Genomic DNA, 18,463 nt, shown 5'->3' with positions numbered 1-18,463 from the left:
TCCGAGATCATTTGAGTGAGACTCATTCTGGCGTTACTCGCTATAAAGTAAAAGTGTACAGAAAGCTAGCGACTGTGACTATCCAATTTGTCTGACAACAGGTGAACGAGCACTTTATACGATCATATTTTTACGAAGGAGAGTGGAGGCTTGAGGCTCGTATGACCCCAGATATCTAAAAAATGCCTAGTCGATTTGGATCTTTGAGCAATTTGGGACACAAACACCATGACGAACACCACCCGAAAGACTCCGGGACTCATTCTCTGGCGATCGGTAGCTCGTTGATGACTCATTCGAATAGCTCGCGACGGTCGTTTTTTGGTATTAGTATGGGCAAGGCTTCGTCAAACGAATCACATGACTCATTCCACTCTGATGAACACAATAGTCATCACAACTATCCGCAGTACCACCAAACGCCCCACGATCTCGAGCGTAGGGTCCCGCAAAGGAACACCTCCATGGTACAACTGAAGCGGTTCTTCCGTCCATCCAAGAGACACGACTTTGGTGGATCCAGTTCGTCGCTATCCGGTTATCGGACTCAGGAAACCTCATCGACTAACGTGTCTCCGAACATTTCCCACTCGGACCTTGCTTCCCCTACATTTACACATGATGCCAATAATAACATGATTGTGAAACCCGACCCTCGATTTTGGGCAGATCTGGAGGGCTCGCTTACGAAGAAGTACGGAAAGCTGGGGAAGGTTTTAGGCTCAGGAGCCGGTGGATCCGTTAGATTACTTGTTCGTGAGAGTGACGGAGTAACATTTGCAGTGAAGGAGTTTGTGCCTCGAAGACCCAACGAGAGCATTAAGGAGTACGCCAGGAAGTGCACCGCTGAGTTCTGCATTGGAAGCACGCTCCATCATCCGAATATCATTCAAACGATCGACATCATCAGCGAACATAATCAATATTTCGAGGTGATGGAGTATGCTCCAATAGATTTCTTTGGAGTCGTTATGGCTGGCAAGATGACGCGCTCAGAAATCAACTGTTTTCTCAAGCAGATCACCATGGGTGTCCAATATTTGCACTCTGTGGGACTGGCCCACCGAGATCTTAAGCTAGATAACTGCGTGGTGACGACAGAGGGTATACTGAAACTTATTGACTTTGGCTCTGCCGTTGTCTTCAAGTACCCCTTTGAAGATGAAATAGTTTATGCCCACGGAATTGTCGGGTCGGACCCATACCTGGCCCCAGAAGTGTTGACTCATACCGAAAGCTACGACCCTCAATTGGTGGACATCTGGTCCATTGGCATAATATACTGCTGCATGACTCTAAGAAGATTCCCATGGAAGGCCCCCAAGCCAGAGGACCCAAGCTTCAACCTCTACTGCCAAGAGGATGATGTTCCTCATGATTACGTAGAAAGCGCGAGACACCACAAGCAGCTTCTATTGGAGAGAAAGAAAAAGCTTTTGGAGCAGAAGGAGAACGAGAAGAACCTCGAGAAGTCTGCCGAAAGCAAGCAACAGGAGGAGCCGGAAGTCAAGCAGCTTTGCGAGCAGACCGAACGTTTAGGTGTGGAAAATAAGGATCCAGGAGCAAAGAAGGAAGAGCCACTTGCAAACATACTAGAGAAGCCGGAGGAGGAGAAGAAGAACGTACAGGAAGCTGCCGAAGAACAGCCCTCAAAGATGCCGGAAAACTTCGATTTCAGCAAACTGCCTGATCCGTCACTGGTGGCAGTGGATCCTCCAAAGATTGGTGAACCACAACAACAAGAGTCAGAAAACGAAAAGTCTGCCAAGCAGGAGAAGCCTGAACGGCGCCACGCAGGAATCTCGCGGTCTCACCGTCAAATACATGGTCCATACAGGCTCATGAGGCTGCTGCCACATGCTGCACGGCCTCTGCTCTCCAGAATTTTGACGGTGGATCCAGAGCGGCGTGCAACTATGAAGGACATCTTTGAGGATGAGTGGTTTTCAGAAATCAAATACTGTACTATTGACGCGAAGGGAAACACCATCAACGATCCTTCGCACAAGCACAATCTGGAATGTTAATACACATTATATATGCATATCGCGAAATCAATACGTCGATAGACGCGTCGAGAAAAACAAATCAAGATTTGTAAACATTGTTGGAATCGTATGAATTACGCTGTATTGAGCGACCGGCAGCGGTCGGAGCTCAACAAAGCTGTGATTCAGTATTTGGATGGTATCATTAATGATTCGGCAGTCGTCAGCGAGCTTCGCTCAAGGCTGGGCGTTCCGGCACATGAGAATTCAGATACGTTACCCAATAACTACCTGGAGAAGAAATGGGCTACCGTTGTTCGACTCCAGAAGCGAATATACGACATGGAGAAGGAAATCAGGGAGTACAAGGAGCTGGTAGATAACTACTCAGAATTACTGGAGGCAGCAGGCGGCATGGATATCAGAAGAGACAAGTTGGAATGGATCCCTAGCAGAGTGAAGGCGGTGTTGAAATTGCACAAGGGATCTGTTACTTGTGTCTCAATACACCCTTTTGAGCCGGTGGTGGTTACTGGCTCTCAAGATGGTACAATTGCGTTCTGGAACCTGCTCGACCTAACTGAACCTGAGCGTGTGATCAGAAATGCTCATACACGGACTATCAATGCATTGGAGTTTCAAAGCAGAGAAAATACGGTCGATTCAACGAAAATGGTTCTTCTTGCGTCATGCTCGTCAGACCTGCTCATAAAGCTATGGGACAGCAAGACAGGCCAACTAGTACGGGTGCTCACAGGCCATGACCACTTGGTTTCTGGGCTGAAGTTTAATCCGGCAGATGAAATGCAGCTGGTCAGCTGCTCGAGAGACCAGTCTGTTAAAATCTGGGACGTGGTTTCCGGGTGGTGTTTAAGAACCATAAAGGGGCATTCTGACTGGGTTAGGAAGGTTGACGTTAGTTCAAATGGGGAGTATATTTTGAGTTGTTCGAATGACCAGTCTGTGAGACTTGCTCATTTTGCCACTGGGGCGGGCATTTCCCTATGTTTGGGGAGTGAGCAAGTCATTGAGGACTCAATTTTCCTACCTGCAGAAACCAACAAGTATATCGATCCTTTACTGGATATCAATGACGAGACATACGACGTCCTGGGATACAAGTACTGTGTTAGTGGAGGACGAGATTGTATGTTACGGATATGGAAGCTCAGAGTTCCAGATTTAACGAATCCAGAACGACCTTGTCCATCTTCTAACCCCAAAGCTGTGCTTCTTCACGAATTCAAAGCACACAGCTCTTGGATACGATCTTTTTCCATGCATCCTAACGGTTACTACCTTGCATCATGTGGGGACGACAAACTCATCAAGGTATGGGACTTCCGTACATTGGCATCAAGCGGGCAACTGGGTCCTGTCGCGCAACTTCGCGGCCACGAGAATTTTGTGAATGTCATCGCATTTGCCGCTCCAGTGGTATCCGAGACATCATCAACAAACGACAAAATCAAGAACAGGAAGCTACTCGAAGGTGGCATCCGCTGCTACCTCGTGAGCGGGTCAGCAGACAACACAGCAAGAGTGTGGATATAATTGCGCGACTAAGAAATATACACTTTAATATCGTTCCAATAACAAATCGCACACCGTTTGGAACAGAAAATTCGCTTCACGGGGATCTCTATCGCATCTTTGAAATCCCACCATTCCATCAGTTCTGCAACGCTTTCCACACAAGTGTTCTCACAATATCCACAAGTCACTCCGTTGTTTCCGTGAATCAGCGCCTTGATGGCCAGCTTGTACACTCGTTCGTGTACCGTGTCTTTCCATTTCAAAAGTTCTGACTGAGAAATCAGATAGTTCGATATCTTCCGCAGCGATAGCTCGACCAGCGTAGGGGTCCACTGGTGCTTTTCCATGAGATGAGATTGCTCAGAGTTGAACGGCGAAAAATCGGTTTCTTGAAGAACGGATAGATTCCTTACAAGCGAAATGGCATTCAAGGCGGCTTTGGAAACCTGTTTGTTCTTCGAAGTCCAATGTAGTTGGCCCATATGTTTGAGGGTCGAGTCCGGATATGGAGACCTGTAGCCATTTACCTCACGCGTATTTTCGCTGGAAGAATGTTCAATTAGCGGGTTGGGCCTGATTCTCAAGGTGTGTAGGTTCTCTAGTTTTAGGATATTATGGGGCAGAAACTTGATTTTGTTGTTGGATAAGTTGAGGCTTTTCAGATTGGTCGATTTCTCTATGAGCCCTGGAACTCTTGCTATTTTGTTATTGCGCAGAGAGAGCACTTCTAGACCATTAATATCAAAGATTTTGGGATTGAGCGACCTGAGTTGGTTTTTAGAGGCATGAATGTGCAAAACTGGCTTAATGATCCCGTCTGGCCCATATAGAACAAGGTCTTTGAAATCTGCTAGTTGCTCTGGTAGCGAGTTCAATCCGAGCTCCTCTAGCTCCAAATTGTATACCCTGCTAGCATGATCGATTTCTTGATCAAATAAGGCGGTGATGATTTCCGAGGCAGCTTTGCTTGCCGTTTCAGTGTTCTTGACAACAAAAAACATGGGGTCGTCGTATAAACTAGGCCGATAGCCTTCAGGAAATGTTGAGTCCCAAAGCTGCACACCGTAGACTCTTCCGTCACGGTCCAAAGCCAATTGCTCCTCATTGTTCAGCACACGTTGCCGCTTTCTGGTAGGTTCTGGTGCTATTGAAGAGGACGTGCGTTCCGCACAGATTTTTGGCGGAGTGTCCACTAAAGTAGCCTGTGACTGAGAAATCATCGGCGGAGATGACGGGATGGCATCCAACGTGGTGTTATTTGTCAAGTAGGAGTTGTCAAGCTCGGTATCATTAATGTACTGCAAGTGTGGAGAGCTTGTTGTAGGCTGCCTGTCAAAGTGTGGAGTATAGGACGAGCTGGAAAAAGATATCAGATCAGACGTGCCTGAGCTCGCATGGCTCCTCAGGAAACCTGAAAATTGGTGATTGCGCACATTTTCATCATCTATAGCCATGTCATCATCGCTGGAATAAGCAGCAGTACGCTTCCGAGCCAATGGAGGTCTTGACTCCATGGTTAGTTTACGCGTGCACTTTTAGTTTTTCAGTAGCACCGCCAATGCGCTAATCTGGCAGCAGAGTACTCGCGAATCGCGTGTCGCGTATCACGTGACACCCGCTGGGTCCGCAGCGACTCATTAGTCTGAAATTTTTTCTAGCACTGCTAAGCTCAGTGTTGCTAAATTAGCGAGATACGCCTCGACACTCAGTTTTGTGGCACAACTGCTGCAGAGACTTCATCCAGCAAGATCTCTCATCTATACAAATCTAATTGTTCGTTTCCTTACTTACCTATAAGCTGCATTCACTGCTAGGTGCCTTCCTGTCTGGAATGCAATGTAACAATCGCTAAACACAATTACTGCCTGCAGAATCACTCACGTAATCTCTCCACGTAAAAATAAATTCCTGCATTTACACTTATCTAACTATGGAGCGTAATAGCTATTACTTATTATACTAGGGTCTTACAAACTATAGCTCGACAAGCTTTGGCTTTGTGAATACGACAGCGCATGTGAGGCGTCTTCTGTGCCTTAGGTTAATTTTGCGATCTTTTTTGAGGGATCTGGAGCAATCGCCGGTATCGTTCCATCCCGACGAGCTCCTTCTCTGGTGGTTGATATGGCTATCCAGCTCATCGAACGATGGATCCGTTTTGTCCTTGTCATCTGAGACATAATGATGGAGCGTTTTCTGAGAATCTATACTTGAAATGGAACTGGACGGCGAGGTTGGTTGCAAACTGTCGAGGTCGTAGCTACTGTGCTTTGTGCCCTGTTCCAAGCTCTGTGATAAATTCGGGTAGGAGCTGGATTTGCGGTCCAGCAGCTTGGAGCGAGTCTGGTCACTGTTCAATCCTGGTGACACAAAGTGACCTGGCTTGCGGAAGTACACCAAAGAGCCGACCAAAGGAAGACTTCCGGGATTGTAAACGATTGGATCAGCCAGCTGCTTTTTAGATTCCTCTTCAACGTATCTTTCAGGCTCGGATATCACCAAAGAACACTTTCTCATGGTAGAACATCAAGTAATTAAGGATCAAGTAAAAACTTTCAAGCAACTAATATATCGCCCCACAAAATATTCTTACTGTACCTTACACATTTCTGGGGGTGGGGTGACGAAATTGGCATCTTGAAATTCCGCAATCTGCGAAGTATACCAACTAAAATTCTGGCATCGCCCATATAGCTACGCAAGTATCGTGACATGGTTATCGGGACATGGTTGCTTAGTCGTCAAAAAGAAATAACAGGAAAAATATAGTAGCACCGGTTGGTTTCGATCCAACGACATCAGGGTTATGAGCCCTGCGCGCTTCCACTGCGCCACGGTGCTAAGTTTCGCCAATTTTTGGGCGCTGGATGACTAAGTAGACAAACAAGATAAAGTTTGTGTATCTTTTAACTGGTCACGTGCATCAGATGGCAACCTCTCTTTTCGTTCCTCCTGGAGGTGTTCTGCAAATCACTCACTACCTGCTCTTCCCTGCCAGCCAAATTCCACGAATAATTTTTGTTTATGTATTTCCCGTTTGGGCAATACACAAACTTTGCACGTATTTTTCCAGACTATCTGCAAACCGTTTACAAAAAGGATTTTAGTCTATGGACTGACTTAGCCATGAAGCTTTCAAAAACAACTGTTGCGGGCAGTTTGGTATTAGCTCAAATGGCTCGCGGGGCCATTTTTGATGCAGCCCCAATAGACCAACCATCCATACTGGAGCCCGTCTTTATTTATGGCCAATTTGACTCTATTTCTAATTATTCGGACGTCTCCAAATACAACCTCACAACGGGAAATTATGGGCTGTGGGCCCTGAGTGCTGACAACGACTCGATTATCCAATTGGAAACCACCACGGCTACCGACATATTTAATCTCAAAGATACATCTCTTATTTACCTGGTCGACGGCCAACCATACATATACGACATCGAAGCAAAAAACAGTACACCTGTGCGAAATTGGGATCAAGTTGAAGGGAATGTCTTGAGCGTTCTTCTTTACGATGACGAGATCTATTTTGGTGGAGATATCTCTTATGACAATGAATCGGGGGTGGTGGTATACAACCTTTTGAATGATACTCTGACAGGTACTCCATTTGGTGGATTCAATGGCGCAGTGAACACCATGATCCGTAGTAGCAACAACAGTATTATATTTGGAGGAGATTTTGATTCCGTTGGCTACCCAGACCTTTTGGCTACCAATGGCAGCAACTCGACGTTGGTGGACCCCGATCAGTTAATCAGTTTCAAGTGGGCGCAGATATCGAGCTCTTCTGGCTCAGGTGCAAAAAGTATCGTTTGTCCCTCTGATCGAGCCCAGTGGACTCTGGGAGAAGAGAAACAGGGGACGTGGTCTGCGGTATTACCGAATGCTGTGCAACCGTCAAAAATACGCCTATACAACTTACCCGACGAAAACGGAGTGAGTCTTTTCAGAGTGATAACGCAGCCAGCAAACGGAATCATGAATCTGTCGTATGTTGATCCTGACTCGCTTGAGAGACGGTACTGCGATGCCTTGTGCCCGCTGCTCCCGAATACAAATCTATCAGCTTCAATAGACCAGCACGAAGACGTGATCAACAATGGATTTTACACTACGGTAAGCAATGTGGCTGCTGGCTGGCTCGGCTTTGGAGAAAACTACCAGGAGTTCGAATTTGTTAATGCTCTGCAGGTGAGCGAAATATCGATCCAAGTTCTTGATAATTATGGCAGCTATGCAGGATTGTCTGGTTTTGAGATGTTCCAATACGGAACTACAGTTTACGCTAATAACACGCTCAACGAGCCAACCTGCTTCAACATCGAGAACTACTCAAAAGCGTCCAATTTGGGCGACGTGTCCTGGGCTCCCGCACAAGGCTACTTGACCAGCACCATCGCCAGCTCAGATATCAACGGCCAAGGTATCAGATACCATCTCAATATCACCTACTCCGGAAACTACTCAGTTTATTTGTACACACCGGGATGTTTGGGGGACGACTCGTGTGACAAAAGAGGAATTGTCAACGCATCTTTATATAATAATGCCGAGCTCCTGAGCAGCAATCTGATCTACCAAACCAACAATGAGGAAAAATACGACATATTATATTCGGGCTACATTGATATGGAGGCTGACTCCCAAACATATCTTGACGTCACCATTGACTCTTCGCTTTACAGTGATGATGTCACTTTTGTCGCTGGCTCGGTTTACACTGAGTTTAATGGTCTGGATATCAAAAAGATAAAAAGGAACAAGTTGAACGGTCTGTTTGAATATCAACCGGGATTCGAAGGACCGTTTGGTAATTCTTCCATTGATCTGCTGGGACAAAATTTAACTGCAGACGCAAACGTCACTGGCTTGTATCTTAATAACTCTGTGCTCTACATTGCTGGGGACTTTGAGTCAGATTACGGCGAAAACTTAATGGCCTTTGACACCAGTACAGCAGACATTGAGGACATTGCCGGTGTCAGCGACCCTGTGAGCCAGCTCCTAGCTGTTGATACAGATCTGGTGTTGGTCTCGGAGGATCAGAATGTCGGCCTGTTCAACGGTAGCTACCGGGAGCTGGCGGTCGTTGACTATCCATTTTCTGCTACCACGTTCAACTACAACTCCTCAGAGTACATTTCGCTGATATCCGAAAGGAACGCCTCAATATACGATTACCACACGCAAACTTGGACCATTTCGGACCTGCTTAGACTCAATATCTCAAGAGCCGTCGAAATTGACAATGTCGACTTTGCTGTTGGACAGGTTGTGAAGTATGACGCAAGATCAATTAGCGTCGCTCAAATCAGAAAAGGGTCAACCTTTTCTCTGGATTCAATCAAATCTGGAGAGGTATACACGGCAATGTATTTGAACGAAACACTCATCTTGGGCGGAAACTTCACCACCATAGACGAAAAGAGAAATTTTGTGATTGTCAATGGTACCACCCCGAACATTAATTTCAGCGACAATTCGACCGTAAGAGCGCTGTACAGCTACAAAGACGCCATATATGTGGCCTTTGACGGGACTGCTTCCATTAATGGTACCTCTGGCTCTGGCTTATGGGTGTACAACACCACCTCGCAGGATCATGTTTTCATGTCTGACAGATTGACTGGAAGCGTCAACACTCTTAGTGTCAATCCAAAGGACAGCAGCGTGGTGCTTGGAGGAAGCTTTACATCTAGCCGATGCAGTTATCTGTGTGTCTTCAATCCGCAAAACAGGACATTATTCGCGCCGTCCAGCCAGGTTTCCGGAGAAGTGACACATCTGCAGTACTTGGACACCATGAGCGTTCTCGTGAGCACTAACTCCCCTGATCCGTCTCTAAGGCTTCTCAACCTCAACACATCTTCTGTTGAACCCATAAACCACCTGAATAACGTCTCCCTACCGGGAAACATCAAGAAATTTATCGTTCCTGGATCGCATCTCGAGGACAGGGTGATTGTCATGGGCGATAGCTACATTGGCTCAATCAAAGGAAGTAGATTCAGTCAAATAGGCGGATTTGGGTCGAACACCACCTTCAGCGACTTTGAGTTGGTCAACTCTTCCTCGTCGTTCGTCGACAGCCAAATTTTGGTAGCTACAGGACAAATTGTGCTTCCCGCGTACGGTACTGCAAATTTTGCCGCCTACAACGGAAGTTCTTGGATCCCGCTTGTGGCTGCTGGGCAGAACTTCACCCCGACCGGGGCCACGATGAAAGGAGTGGTGAAAAGCTTCAGAACAATTAATTATGCCACCAATACCAGCAACTCCTCCAGTTCCTTGCCAAGTACCCAAACCAGTTCCTCACATTCTCAGAACAAGGGCACGAGCCATCTCACGAAAGGACAGGTTGTCGGCGTTGGGCTGGCGCTGTCTGTCGGGACCATGTTCCTATTCACAGCAGCAGCGGCCGGATTATACTACGCGAGTAACAGAGCCACCAGAACTGCCCCGCTACACTCCAGAGTGGGTGAGGGCAATATGATGCAAGCCGTTCCGCCAGACCAAGTGATGAACAACCTGAATAAAGCTAAGGCTTCATAATCTGTATATTAATTGCATAAAGACGATTTCGATCGTCGCGTCGAATTAGAGTACAAAAACAATTTCTTTTGAAGCATTTTCAGAGCATGTCTAAAAGTTTAGAGAATGTGGCCTTGGGAATCCGATCCAAGTTTAACCAGAACGTGTACGATCTCATTGGGCTGGATATGAAGGGCGCTCCTTCCTTGATTTGCAAACAACTGATTGTGCAGAACTACTGTCCCAAAATCAGTGTCATTTCTACAGCGAGCTCGGACGCTCTAGCCTCCACTTTGGGATTTGGCAACTTTCTGGAACTTCTCAGGTGTTTTGAGCAAGGCCTTCTGGATCAAGACCCCGGAATATCTACTTCTAATGGCTCGAACTTGAGGCTGACAGTGCGATTTGTCAGTCCCATTATGGATCAGTTACGAGAACAGGAAGAGTTTCTGCAAACAAGAAGATCCAGCTTAGGGGGCAGTGCAAGCTTGGGCAGCTCAGATTCCTTTAGCCAAACGTTTTCTGTATCAGAATTGTACAACTTGAACTCCTTGGATCCATTCATGAACGACCATATAAAAGATGTTGACAGCATAATTTCCGCGAGCGATGACCTTGTGAATGTAAAACTCGCTCGTAATTCCATCTACTTGAATCTGCTCACAAAGAGCATCTCTTCCACAACGATATCGTCCTTTGAGTTTTTCAACCATCCAATAATGCAGTTGTTTGTCGTCACGTCTGCCGATTCCTTGGAGACAGTCAAAGAAGCGCTTTCCGGCTGGAAAAGGGCCGCATATCCAAGTTGGTTGGACATTGAGTCGATAGTGGAGCTGGTTCTCATTATTGTCGACCCAGAAAGTGATCTACAGAATGGACTACGTCTGCAGGAAGAGCTGAAACTTGGTGTTGGCGTAAAAAGTCTCATTGTACCGCTAGACAACTCCGGAGACACTGTGAACGTTGGAAAACCTTTATTCTCTCAGTTGAGTGAGGAAATGGCCAGAACGGAGCTCACAGAGCGCGGACTTCCGCGCCAAATCTACGAAACGTTCAGCGATCAAATTCAGGATATCATTCACAAGCAGCTCATTCCTCACATGGAGAGAAAGATCAGAATGTGGACAGAAGAATACGTGGCTCCTCGCAAAAGCTTTACAGGAAGATTTTTCAACGCAGGAAAGAAATGGAGCGGAAAGGGCACCAAGAAGTCGTTTTTCTCGTTTGGTAGCAGCGAAAAACTCGAAACCACTCCGGAGCCCAGCGGCTCGAGCTACAACAAGAAAGACGGTTATTACAACATCAAGTCACCGGAAATGGCCATACGACGTTTAGCAGACTGGAATTTCATGCTTCGCGACTACCGAAGCTCGTACACAACGTACGAGCTGCTTAAGAAAGATTTTCTAAATGACAAGGCGTACAATTATCTTGCTTCGCTCCAAGAATTCATGATCATCTCTTTAATTATTGGCGCAAGCAATAAGGTCAATCCGTTGGACAAGCCGCCTATCAGCATGGTGATGAATGGAATTACCGCAAAAATCTTATCAGAGGTGATCAATCCTCTGGTGGACTCCTCGTTCTACTCGTATCTGTCGCGCTGCAACTTGAAGACCTATAGTATCCGATTACTCCTAATAATTGCCGAGCTCTTTTTCGTCCTCGGCCAGTCGACAGCATACTTTGGACACTCTCCAGCCTCTGCTTCAGCATTGTATTACAACGAGGCTATCAATTTGTTTACCAAGCTGATCGACTCGCACCTTTTGGAAAGCACGGCCAATGCTGTATTAATGGAACGTGTTGCATACATTTATTCTGCATTTGGTCAGCCGAAAAAGTCTTTGAAGAGCGCTCTCAAAGGTTCATACTACGAACAGAGCAATCCTCTCAAGCTTGAGATCCCCGAGCTCGTCTCGTTTGGCCAGACCAGACATCGCAAGTCGATACTGTGGCTGCTTCTGGCTGCCAAAGAGCTGGACCCAGTCTCCAAGCCCACCCAAACAAAGTTGCTCGTGGAATGCATAGAAAACGAAATAGCCCAAATCCCAGGACAAGATGCTGCTGTGTGGTTGCAGAGGGAAGACGGGCTTCTGTACAGTCTAAAAAAAAGTCTAGGTATATAGCACAGCCCACATTCAAGCTTTTCGCTCAAAATATGTAGTAGGCCCAGTGTGGTGAAAAATTACTGCTGATTTAACATGTCGACTATATTTGGAGCACGTGTCAAGAACGTTCTTTCTGCTGATACGCTTGTGCTGGTTCCTTTAAAGGGGCCCAGTACAGAACGGATTCTGACTCTGGGCTACGTGCAGGCTCCACGGCTAACTTCCGGCGAGAAGTACGCTTTTGAGGCCAGAGAGCTTCTGAGAACGCTCTTGGTCGGCAAGGAAATCAAGTTCTGGATACTCTACAAGAGCCAGTCCGAGAAAGAATTTGGAGACGTGTCGACGCCGCTTTTCCCTTCTTTGATTTCGTATCTATTGGAGAAAGGTGCCGTGAAGCTCAGATCTGGAATCTTCGACAACGAAGCTCTGCTTGATTTGCAGAAGATCGAGGCTAAGGCCCGCGACAAGGGTATTGGCATGTGGGCTAAGAACTTGGGTGCCATTGAGAGGGCCAATGAGCTGACACCAAGCCAAAAAGAAAAGTCAAAGACCTCGCCGCTCGACGCCATAGTGGAGAGAGTGATCAGTGGAGATCGTTTGATGGTGAGAGCACTGGTTTCCAAAAACAAGCATGCTGTGTTTCCTGTGCTGATTGCTGGAATTAAGGCTCCGAGAACGGCCTCTGCAGAGCAGGAGGCAGAACCTTTTGGTGAGCAGGCCAAGAGCTACGTGGAGACCAGGCTGCTGGCCAGAAACGTGAAAATCAGTATTGTGGGCGAGTCGTCCAGCGGAATCGCGGTTGCACAGGTGGTGCATCCGGCAGGGAAAATAAATTCCAAACTATTGGAGGAAGGGCTGGCAGAAGTAGCTGACTGGCAGTCTGTTCTGCTGGGAGCCAGCGGGATGGCGGATTTGCGCAAGAGTGAGCGTATTGGTAGAGGCCAGAAGAAAAACTTGTGGCGCAACGAGGAAGGCTCGAGGGAATCCACTGAGAAGAGCTTCAGCGGAACAATTGCAAGAGTGATTTCGGCCGATACGTTGGTGGTCCGTTTGAAAAATGACACTGAAATCACTGTTCAGCTCGCTTCTCTCAGAGGGCCAAGACAATCTGATCCAGAAACGGCACCATTTGTTACCGCTGCGAGAGAATTTGTTCGCTCCAAGACCATTGGCAAGCAAGTCAGGGTTGTGGTCGAGTCGATCAGACCGAAGACAGAGCAGCTGGACGAGCGTTCTCTGGTGAGTATTTTCTTGAACGACGGAACAAACCTTTCTGATCTCATTGTTTCCAATGGCTATGCATCTGTTTTGAAGTTCAAATCGGAAAGCAAGCCAGACTACTGGGATTCGCTGATTGAAAGCGAGATGCAGGCTACCAAGCAAAAGAAAGGAATTCACGGCAAAGTTCCAGATCCAGAGAGAATCGTGGATGCCTCGGAATCTGCGGCAAGAGCAAAACCATATCTTTTCTCCTTCCAAAACAGAACGAAGATCCCGGGGATCGTCGAGCACATCACAGCTTCCAACAGATTCAAGATCTCCATGCCTCGTGAGGGCCTTCGATTGACCTTTGTGCTAGGAGGGCTGGCAAACCCAAAAGGAGACGAAGCGATAGCTGAAAAGGCCCTGGCGTTTACAACGAAAAAGGCGTACCAGAGAGACGTCCATTTGGATATCTACAACGTTGACAAATTTGGCGGATTCATTGGCAATCTCTATTTCCCAGGATCGAGTGTTCCGTTCCAAATACCCCTGTTGCAACAAGGATTTGCCGAGTGCCACGAAAGATCGCTCGCACAGACCAAATATGAGACGCAATTCTTGCAAGCAGAAGAGGAAGCAAGAGAAAAAAAGCTGGGTGTGTGGGCCACGTACCAGCCTGAGGAGGTGCCGGTCCAGCAGATCGCAAAGCTCAGTATTGACAGAAAATACTACGACGTGGTGGTCACCGACGTGTCAGAGACGATAGCTCTCCAAATTCTCAACGATGAGCAGAAAAAGCTGTCTCCATTTATGAAACAGATGCATGCCTCCTCATCGGGCTTCAAACCGCTCGGTAAGCCGCCAAAGGTTGGAGCCCTTGTCGCTGCCAAGTTTTCAGAAAATGGAAAGTTCTATCGTGCGCTGGTGATTGCTGTTGACCGCCAACTGAACAAGTACACAGTCCGCCACGTGGACTACGGGAACAGCGAGAGCGTTCCGCTGTCTGACTTGCGCGAACTGCCTGCCAACTTCGGGACCTCTGTGCTAAAACCCCAGGCTCACGTGGCTCAATTCTCGCTGGTCAAGCTTCCGCCAGCCCAGCCTATCGACTACTTGCAGGATGCAATTTATTTCCTTGAAGATCTCATTTTGGATAGACAGCTCGTTGCGTGCGAAACTTTCCACAACCCAGAGCCGAATGTCGAGATGGACGTGGAGCTGTACGATCCAGAAACAATTTCCAAGGATCCAAGATGGACGATCAACAAAGAGCTGGTGTCCAATGGTCTCGGTATTGTTAAAAAGGACTTGAACGAGTTCGAAAAGCTGCTTTCTGCCGAGCAGCAGGCACTGCTGGAACTGGAACAGGAGGCCAAACGTGCTCACAAGGGCTGCTGGGAACACGGCGACATTGAGGAGTAACGAGATGTAAAATAAATTTACGACGCTAAGGTCTTATATACAGGCTTCTATTTCTTGGATTTTTTCTTTGGTTTTTTAGGCTCGCCCTCGATGAACTTCATGATTTCGTCCACTGACTTGTCAGCAAGCTCTGGGTTTGGCGAAACCGACTTGTTTTTCTTCGAAGGGAGCGGTGAGGCCTTTTTGGCCTTCTTAGCCATCTGCGCCTCCATTGCCTTGAGCTGCTTTCCTTGCTTCTGCATCACAGAAATGTACTCCTTCAGCTGAGAGGTCCATTTTGACGCCTCGACACTGCTCCGGTCGTTAGGGCCAAGGTTGGTTTTGAAAATGTTTGCTGCAATCTCAAGCTGCTCGCTAGCTGGAACAAACTGTTTCAAAGTGACCAACGACTGGCCAAGTTGGAAACGCAGAAGACCTGACATTTGGCTCTGGTCTCCAACATACTTATCACTCAACTCAACAGCCTTTTGGAACACTTTGGCAGCCTGGAGATGCAGTTGCACCTTTTGCAAGATAATAGCAATGGTCGACAACGCAGACACCACGTTGATATGAGACTCTCCGTGGTAAGTCAGCCAGTACTTGAGGACTCTCGCATGCAGCTTGATCGCATTCAGGTGCTCACCATTGGCCGACTCAACTAGTGCCAATCTGGTCAGTGCGAGAATCGAGTCGTACGAGTCTATTCCCTTTGTTCTTTCCAGAATACGGAAAGACTTGCGAGCAAGCTCAGAAGCCTGCTCACCCATCTTGAGGTCCACGCAGATTTGCCCTAGTTGTCCGTATCCCTTGGCTGTTTCTGGATGGATTGCTCCGTAGACTTGCTCATAAACTTCAATGGCCTGGTTCAGCAGCTGGATTCCCTCCGGCTCGCCCTTTGTGACTTTCACACGGCCAGCCTCCCAAATGTTATCCACAGAGTTGGAGTAGTAAATCGAGTCCTTGACGATCGGCACAACGGCCAGAACGTCATCGGCTGTGAACGTAGGAGCCGTCCCGGTAAAATCGTAGGTTCTGTCTCTCCACTGAATGCCAAACTTGCGCGAGATCTCCTTGGTCAAGTACAGAGAGTGCACAGGCCAGCTTTCCGGAAGAGTGTAGCGGTATCTAATGTAAACCTCCCTGGCAACCTGCTCGCGAATTTGAGCTCTCGACTGGTTCAAGATGTCCGGAGAGCCATACATCTCGGCCAAAAGCGGGTCAACTTCAACGTCACCCGTCACGCCAAAAACGCTGTTGAAAATGTGTGCAATAACGTACGGAACCAGAGCAACAGGCACAGAGATACAAGACCTTCTCAGGACGTGCTTGACTCCCCTAGCAATCATTTCCTGCACAGTCACAAAGAAAAGGGCATCCAAAACGTTCAGGACTGGTGTTGCATCGAGCTTGGACTGCTCGTTGTTCTCTGAATCACCCTCGTCTTTGGTCTCCTTTGGCTCTTCCTGTTTAACCTTTTCTAATCTCTCTTCCTCCGCCTTCTTGTGGAATGCCTTTCTTTCCTCAATGTACTGAGCAAGTGCTCCCAAATATCTGATGTTGATTCCTTGGCGATGCAATATGGAGCTCAGATGGCCCCCATCAATTGGAGTGTACGCCTCGGATGACTCCAGGTCCTTCACCAATTCTGGAAGCAGGATCTCAGAGACAAACTTGGACACCTCTCTGACTCTCTCCTCGTCTTTCTTGAGATCTGCAGCAAGCTCTGGTGTAGGTGCGTCCGTCAAGCAGAAGGCGTCTGGATTCAGAACAAAGGCGGAAGTATCCACGGCAATGGTGGCCTTTTCATCTCCTTCCTTGCTATCCTCTCCCAGTCTGTCGGTCTCTTGCTTCACAGCTAGAGAGACTTGTCTTCTCCACCATTCTTCCACAGCCTCGTGTCTGAGAACTGTCTCTCTGTGGGGATAGGAATCTTCCTTGCCTGTGTAGTACTTGTCAATGAACTCGATGTCGACAGGAGTTGTTCTGTACAGATCGATGATATAATCGCGACCGTCGGTTCCCTTCATACCCTTGGTGTCCATGGACGTCACAACATCCTTGATCTGGGAGCCATCGAGATTCCATGCTTTGTGTGGCTTGAGATGGAACACTTCAGCAATTTTCTTGAATTTCTCGCTCATCTTCTCGTCCGCATTCAGCTGCGTGTGCGCCTCGGAACTGCCATAGATCACTTTCGACACAGGCTCTTCCTCCAAAAGCGGTTCATCAAAAATACCGGGCACAGGGGTCTGGCAAATCACCCGACGGCCGCAATAGTCAACAATTGTGGTGCATAGGTGAGAGATTTCGCTGCTGTCCAGCCGGTTCAGACATCTGACTCCGTCCAAATCCTTCACGGCAGCCACCCTGGCTGCCTCGTCGCCTCCTGAGCGCTCAAAATCGCCTGCAGCATCCACACCTAGGGAATAGAAAATTCCGTTGCGCAGATACACATGTTGAGATGGCTCGTCATTAGGGTTCATCGGAGTCACGTCACCATGGACCACGGAAATTGCACCTTTGATGGCCTGGACAGTAAAGTCAAAGCCGGTCTTGTTCAATAGCCGCTCTCGGGCAATGATTTCTGGAAGAGTCGAGCGTGGGAGCTCCTTGCTTCCTTGGTATTCCTCATTCCAGTCTTTGAAGAGATCAGCAGCATCAGAGCCACCAACGATATAGTTCTCCTCAATTCTTCCTAAGTCTGGAATTTGCAGAGAATAGTCCTTCACAAGCCATGGATTGCTTAGGAGGGCATTGGTAGGAAGTGAGTAAACGTCCTGTATTTGCTCAGAAAGGATCTTAGCGTTGAGATCGAGCTGCTCCACAAATTTAGGAGACAGACCCTTCAACAAAGTAAGCAATGAGTGGGCCCTTGACGGCCTCTGGTGCTTCCCATTTGCTGAGGTTACTTTTCTCGGAGAGCTGTCGAACTTGGCAGCAGAAGAATTGTTCACAAAAAATCCCGTCACGTGAGCAGTGATCTGGAAACTCTCACCCTCGAGGGTCTGACATTGCAGATAAAGTAAATCGCCTTTCAAGGCACGTTGTGGAGAGGGAGGAGTCCATGCAGACACATGCAAGGAACGCAAAGCAGGGGCTAATTTCAAGGGTTTCTGGGCAGGAATGATGGATGGCTTGACGGAGAGCACGGATTCAACTGCATCAAAAATACCCTTCTTGGCTGATTCGGAAAGCTCAGGCTGCTCCTTCTCTTCAGTCTCGGACGTTTCCGCCTTTTTAGAAACGGGACCAAGCTCTAAATTTTCATAGGTCGAAGCTCCAGCCGAAAGACCGCTGATGTCGTTCAATGTCCCATAAAATAGCGGAAGTTGCAACGAGGCGATCTCCCTCACCTTTTGAAGATGTTCTCTTGCCGACTTCTCGGTGTAGGGCATTTCTTTCAAAATCACTGTAGCCTCTGAATTCTCCGAAATATCGCCAATAAGAGTGTCCTCAACAAGGTTTTCACCTCCGAGGGTAGTTAAGACAAAAGAAGTGTGATGCTGGGTAGGAGAAATCAGCTTCAAAGTCTGACTGACATCCTGTACAGTGTCAGCGGGATTGACCTGAAACACAAGTTGCCCAATTGGATCTGGCAACTTGACGGTCAGTTGCACAACCTCCAACTCCTGTCCTTCTTCTGACATTTCAAATATGTACAATTTTTCGATTTTTCAACTTTTT

At 47.6% G+C, this 18,463-nt stretch overlaps 6 protein-coding genes and 1 non-coding gene across 7 annotated transcripts; 3 read left to right on the top strand and 4 right to left on the bottom strand.

Moving 5' to 3' along the window:
• The first annotated feature begins 3 nt into the window (after positions 1 to 3).
• On the top strand, positions 4 to 2,077 carry OGAPODRAFT_16482 (uncharacterized protein). The gene has a single exon (XM_018354460.1). The coding sequence runs from the start codon at positions 183 to 185 to the stop codon at positions 2,025 to 2,027; it is 1,845 nt and encodes a 614-aa protein (XP_018210540.1). The 5' UTR covers positions 4 to 182; the 3' UTR covers positions 2,028 to 2,077.
• Positions 2,078 to 2,117: 40 nt separating this feature from the next.
• Positions 2,118 to 5,047, top strand: OGAPODRAFT_100257 (uncharacterized protein; the record flags this gene model as incomplete). Its single annotated transcript, XM_018352967.1, has 1 exon — positions 2,118 to 5,047. One exon carries the CDS (start codon positions 2,118 to 2,120, stop codon positions 3,540 to 3,542), a length of 1,425 nt encoding a protein of 474 aa, XP_018210539.1. The 3' UTR covers positions 3,543 to 5,047.
• Positions 2,143 to 5,048, bottom strand: OGAPODRAFT_16481 (uncharacterized protein). Its single transcript, XM_018354459.1, has one exon. The coding sequence runs from the start codon at positions 4,976 to 4,978 to the stop codon at positions 3,551 to 3,553; it is 1,428 nt and encodes a 475-aa protein (XP_018210538.1). The 5' UTR covers positions 4,979 to 5,048; the 3' UTR covers positions 2,143 to 3,550.
• Positions 5,049 to 5,432: 384 nt separating this feature from the next.
• OGAPODRAFT_16480 (uncharacterized protein) lies at positions 5,433 to 6,081 on the bottom strand. Its single transcript, XM_018354458.1, has one exon. The coding sequence runs from the start codon at positions 6,039 to 6,041 to the stop codon at positions 5,499 to 5,501; it is 543 nt and encodes a 180-aa protein (XP_018210537.1). The 5' UTR covers positions 6,042 to 6,081; the 3' UTR covers positions 5,433 to 5,498.
• Positions 6,082 to 6,293: 212 nt separating this feature from the next.
• OGAPODRAFT_t34 lies at positions 6,294 to 6,365 on the bottom strand. Its single transcript has one exon. It is a non-coding gene; the product is annotated as a tRNA-Met (tRNA).
• Positions 6,366 to 10,168: 3,803 nt separating this feature from the next.
• On the top strand, positions 10,169 to 14,810 carry OGAPODRAFT_76543 (uncharacterized protein; the record flags this gene model as incomplete). The annotated part of the gene is made up of 2 exons (XM_018356191.1): positions 10,169 to 12,182; positions 12,285 to 14,810. 2 exons carry the CDS (start codon positions 10,169 to 10,171, stop codon positions 14,795 to 14,797), a joined length of 4,527 nt encoding a protein of 1,508 aa, XP_018210536.1. The 3' UTR covers positions 14,798 to 14,810.
• OGAPODRAFT_94048 (uncharacterized protein) lies at positions 14,794 to 18,426 on the bottom strand (the record flags this gene model as incomplete). Its single annotated transcript, XM_018357457.1, has 1 exon — positions 14,794 to 18,426. The coding sequence occupies one exon, from the start codon at positions 18,424 to 18,426 to the stop codon at positions 14,845 to 14,847; it is 3,582 nt and encodes a 1,193-aa protein (XP_018210535.1). The 3' UTR covers positions 14,794 to 14,844.
• Positions 18,427 to 18,463: the final 37 nt, after the last annotated feature.

This window comes from Ogataea polymorpha (assembly GCF_001664045.1).
Source record: "Ogataea polymorpha strain NCYC 495 leu1.1 chromosome Unknown OGAPOscaffold_4, whole genome shotgun sequence".
In the NCBI taxonomy this organism is placed as follows: domain Eukaryota; kingdom Fungi; phylum Ascomycota; class Pichiomycetes; order Pichiales; family Pichiaceae; genus Ogataea; species Ogataea polymorpha.
Note: the sequence above shows the minus strand (reverse complement) of the source record. Positions and strands in the feature narration are given on the sequence as shown.

Bases quoted from the DNA above. Each gene is read 5' to 3' on its own strand.
- OGAPODRAFT_16482 (XM_018354460.1), top strand. From the start codon at position 183: ATGCCTAGTCGATTTGGATCTTTGAGCAATTTGGGACACAAACACCAT.
- OGAPODRAFT_16480 (XM_018354458.1), bottom strand. From the start codon at position 6,041: ATGAGAAAGTGTTCTTTGGTGATATCCGAGCCTGAAAGATACGTTGAA.
- OGAPODRAFT_16481 (XM_018354459.1), bottom strand. From the start codon at position 4,978: ATGGCTATAGATGATGAAAATGTGCGCAATCACCAATTTTCAGGTTTC.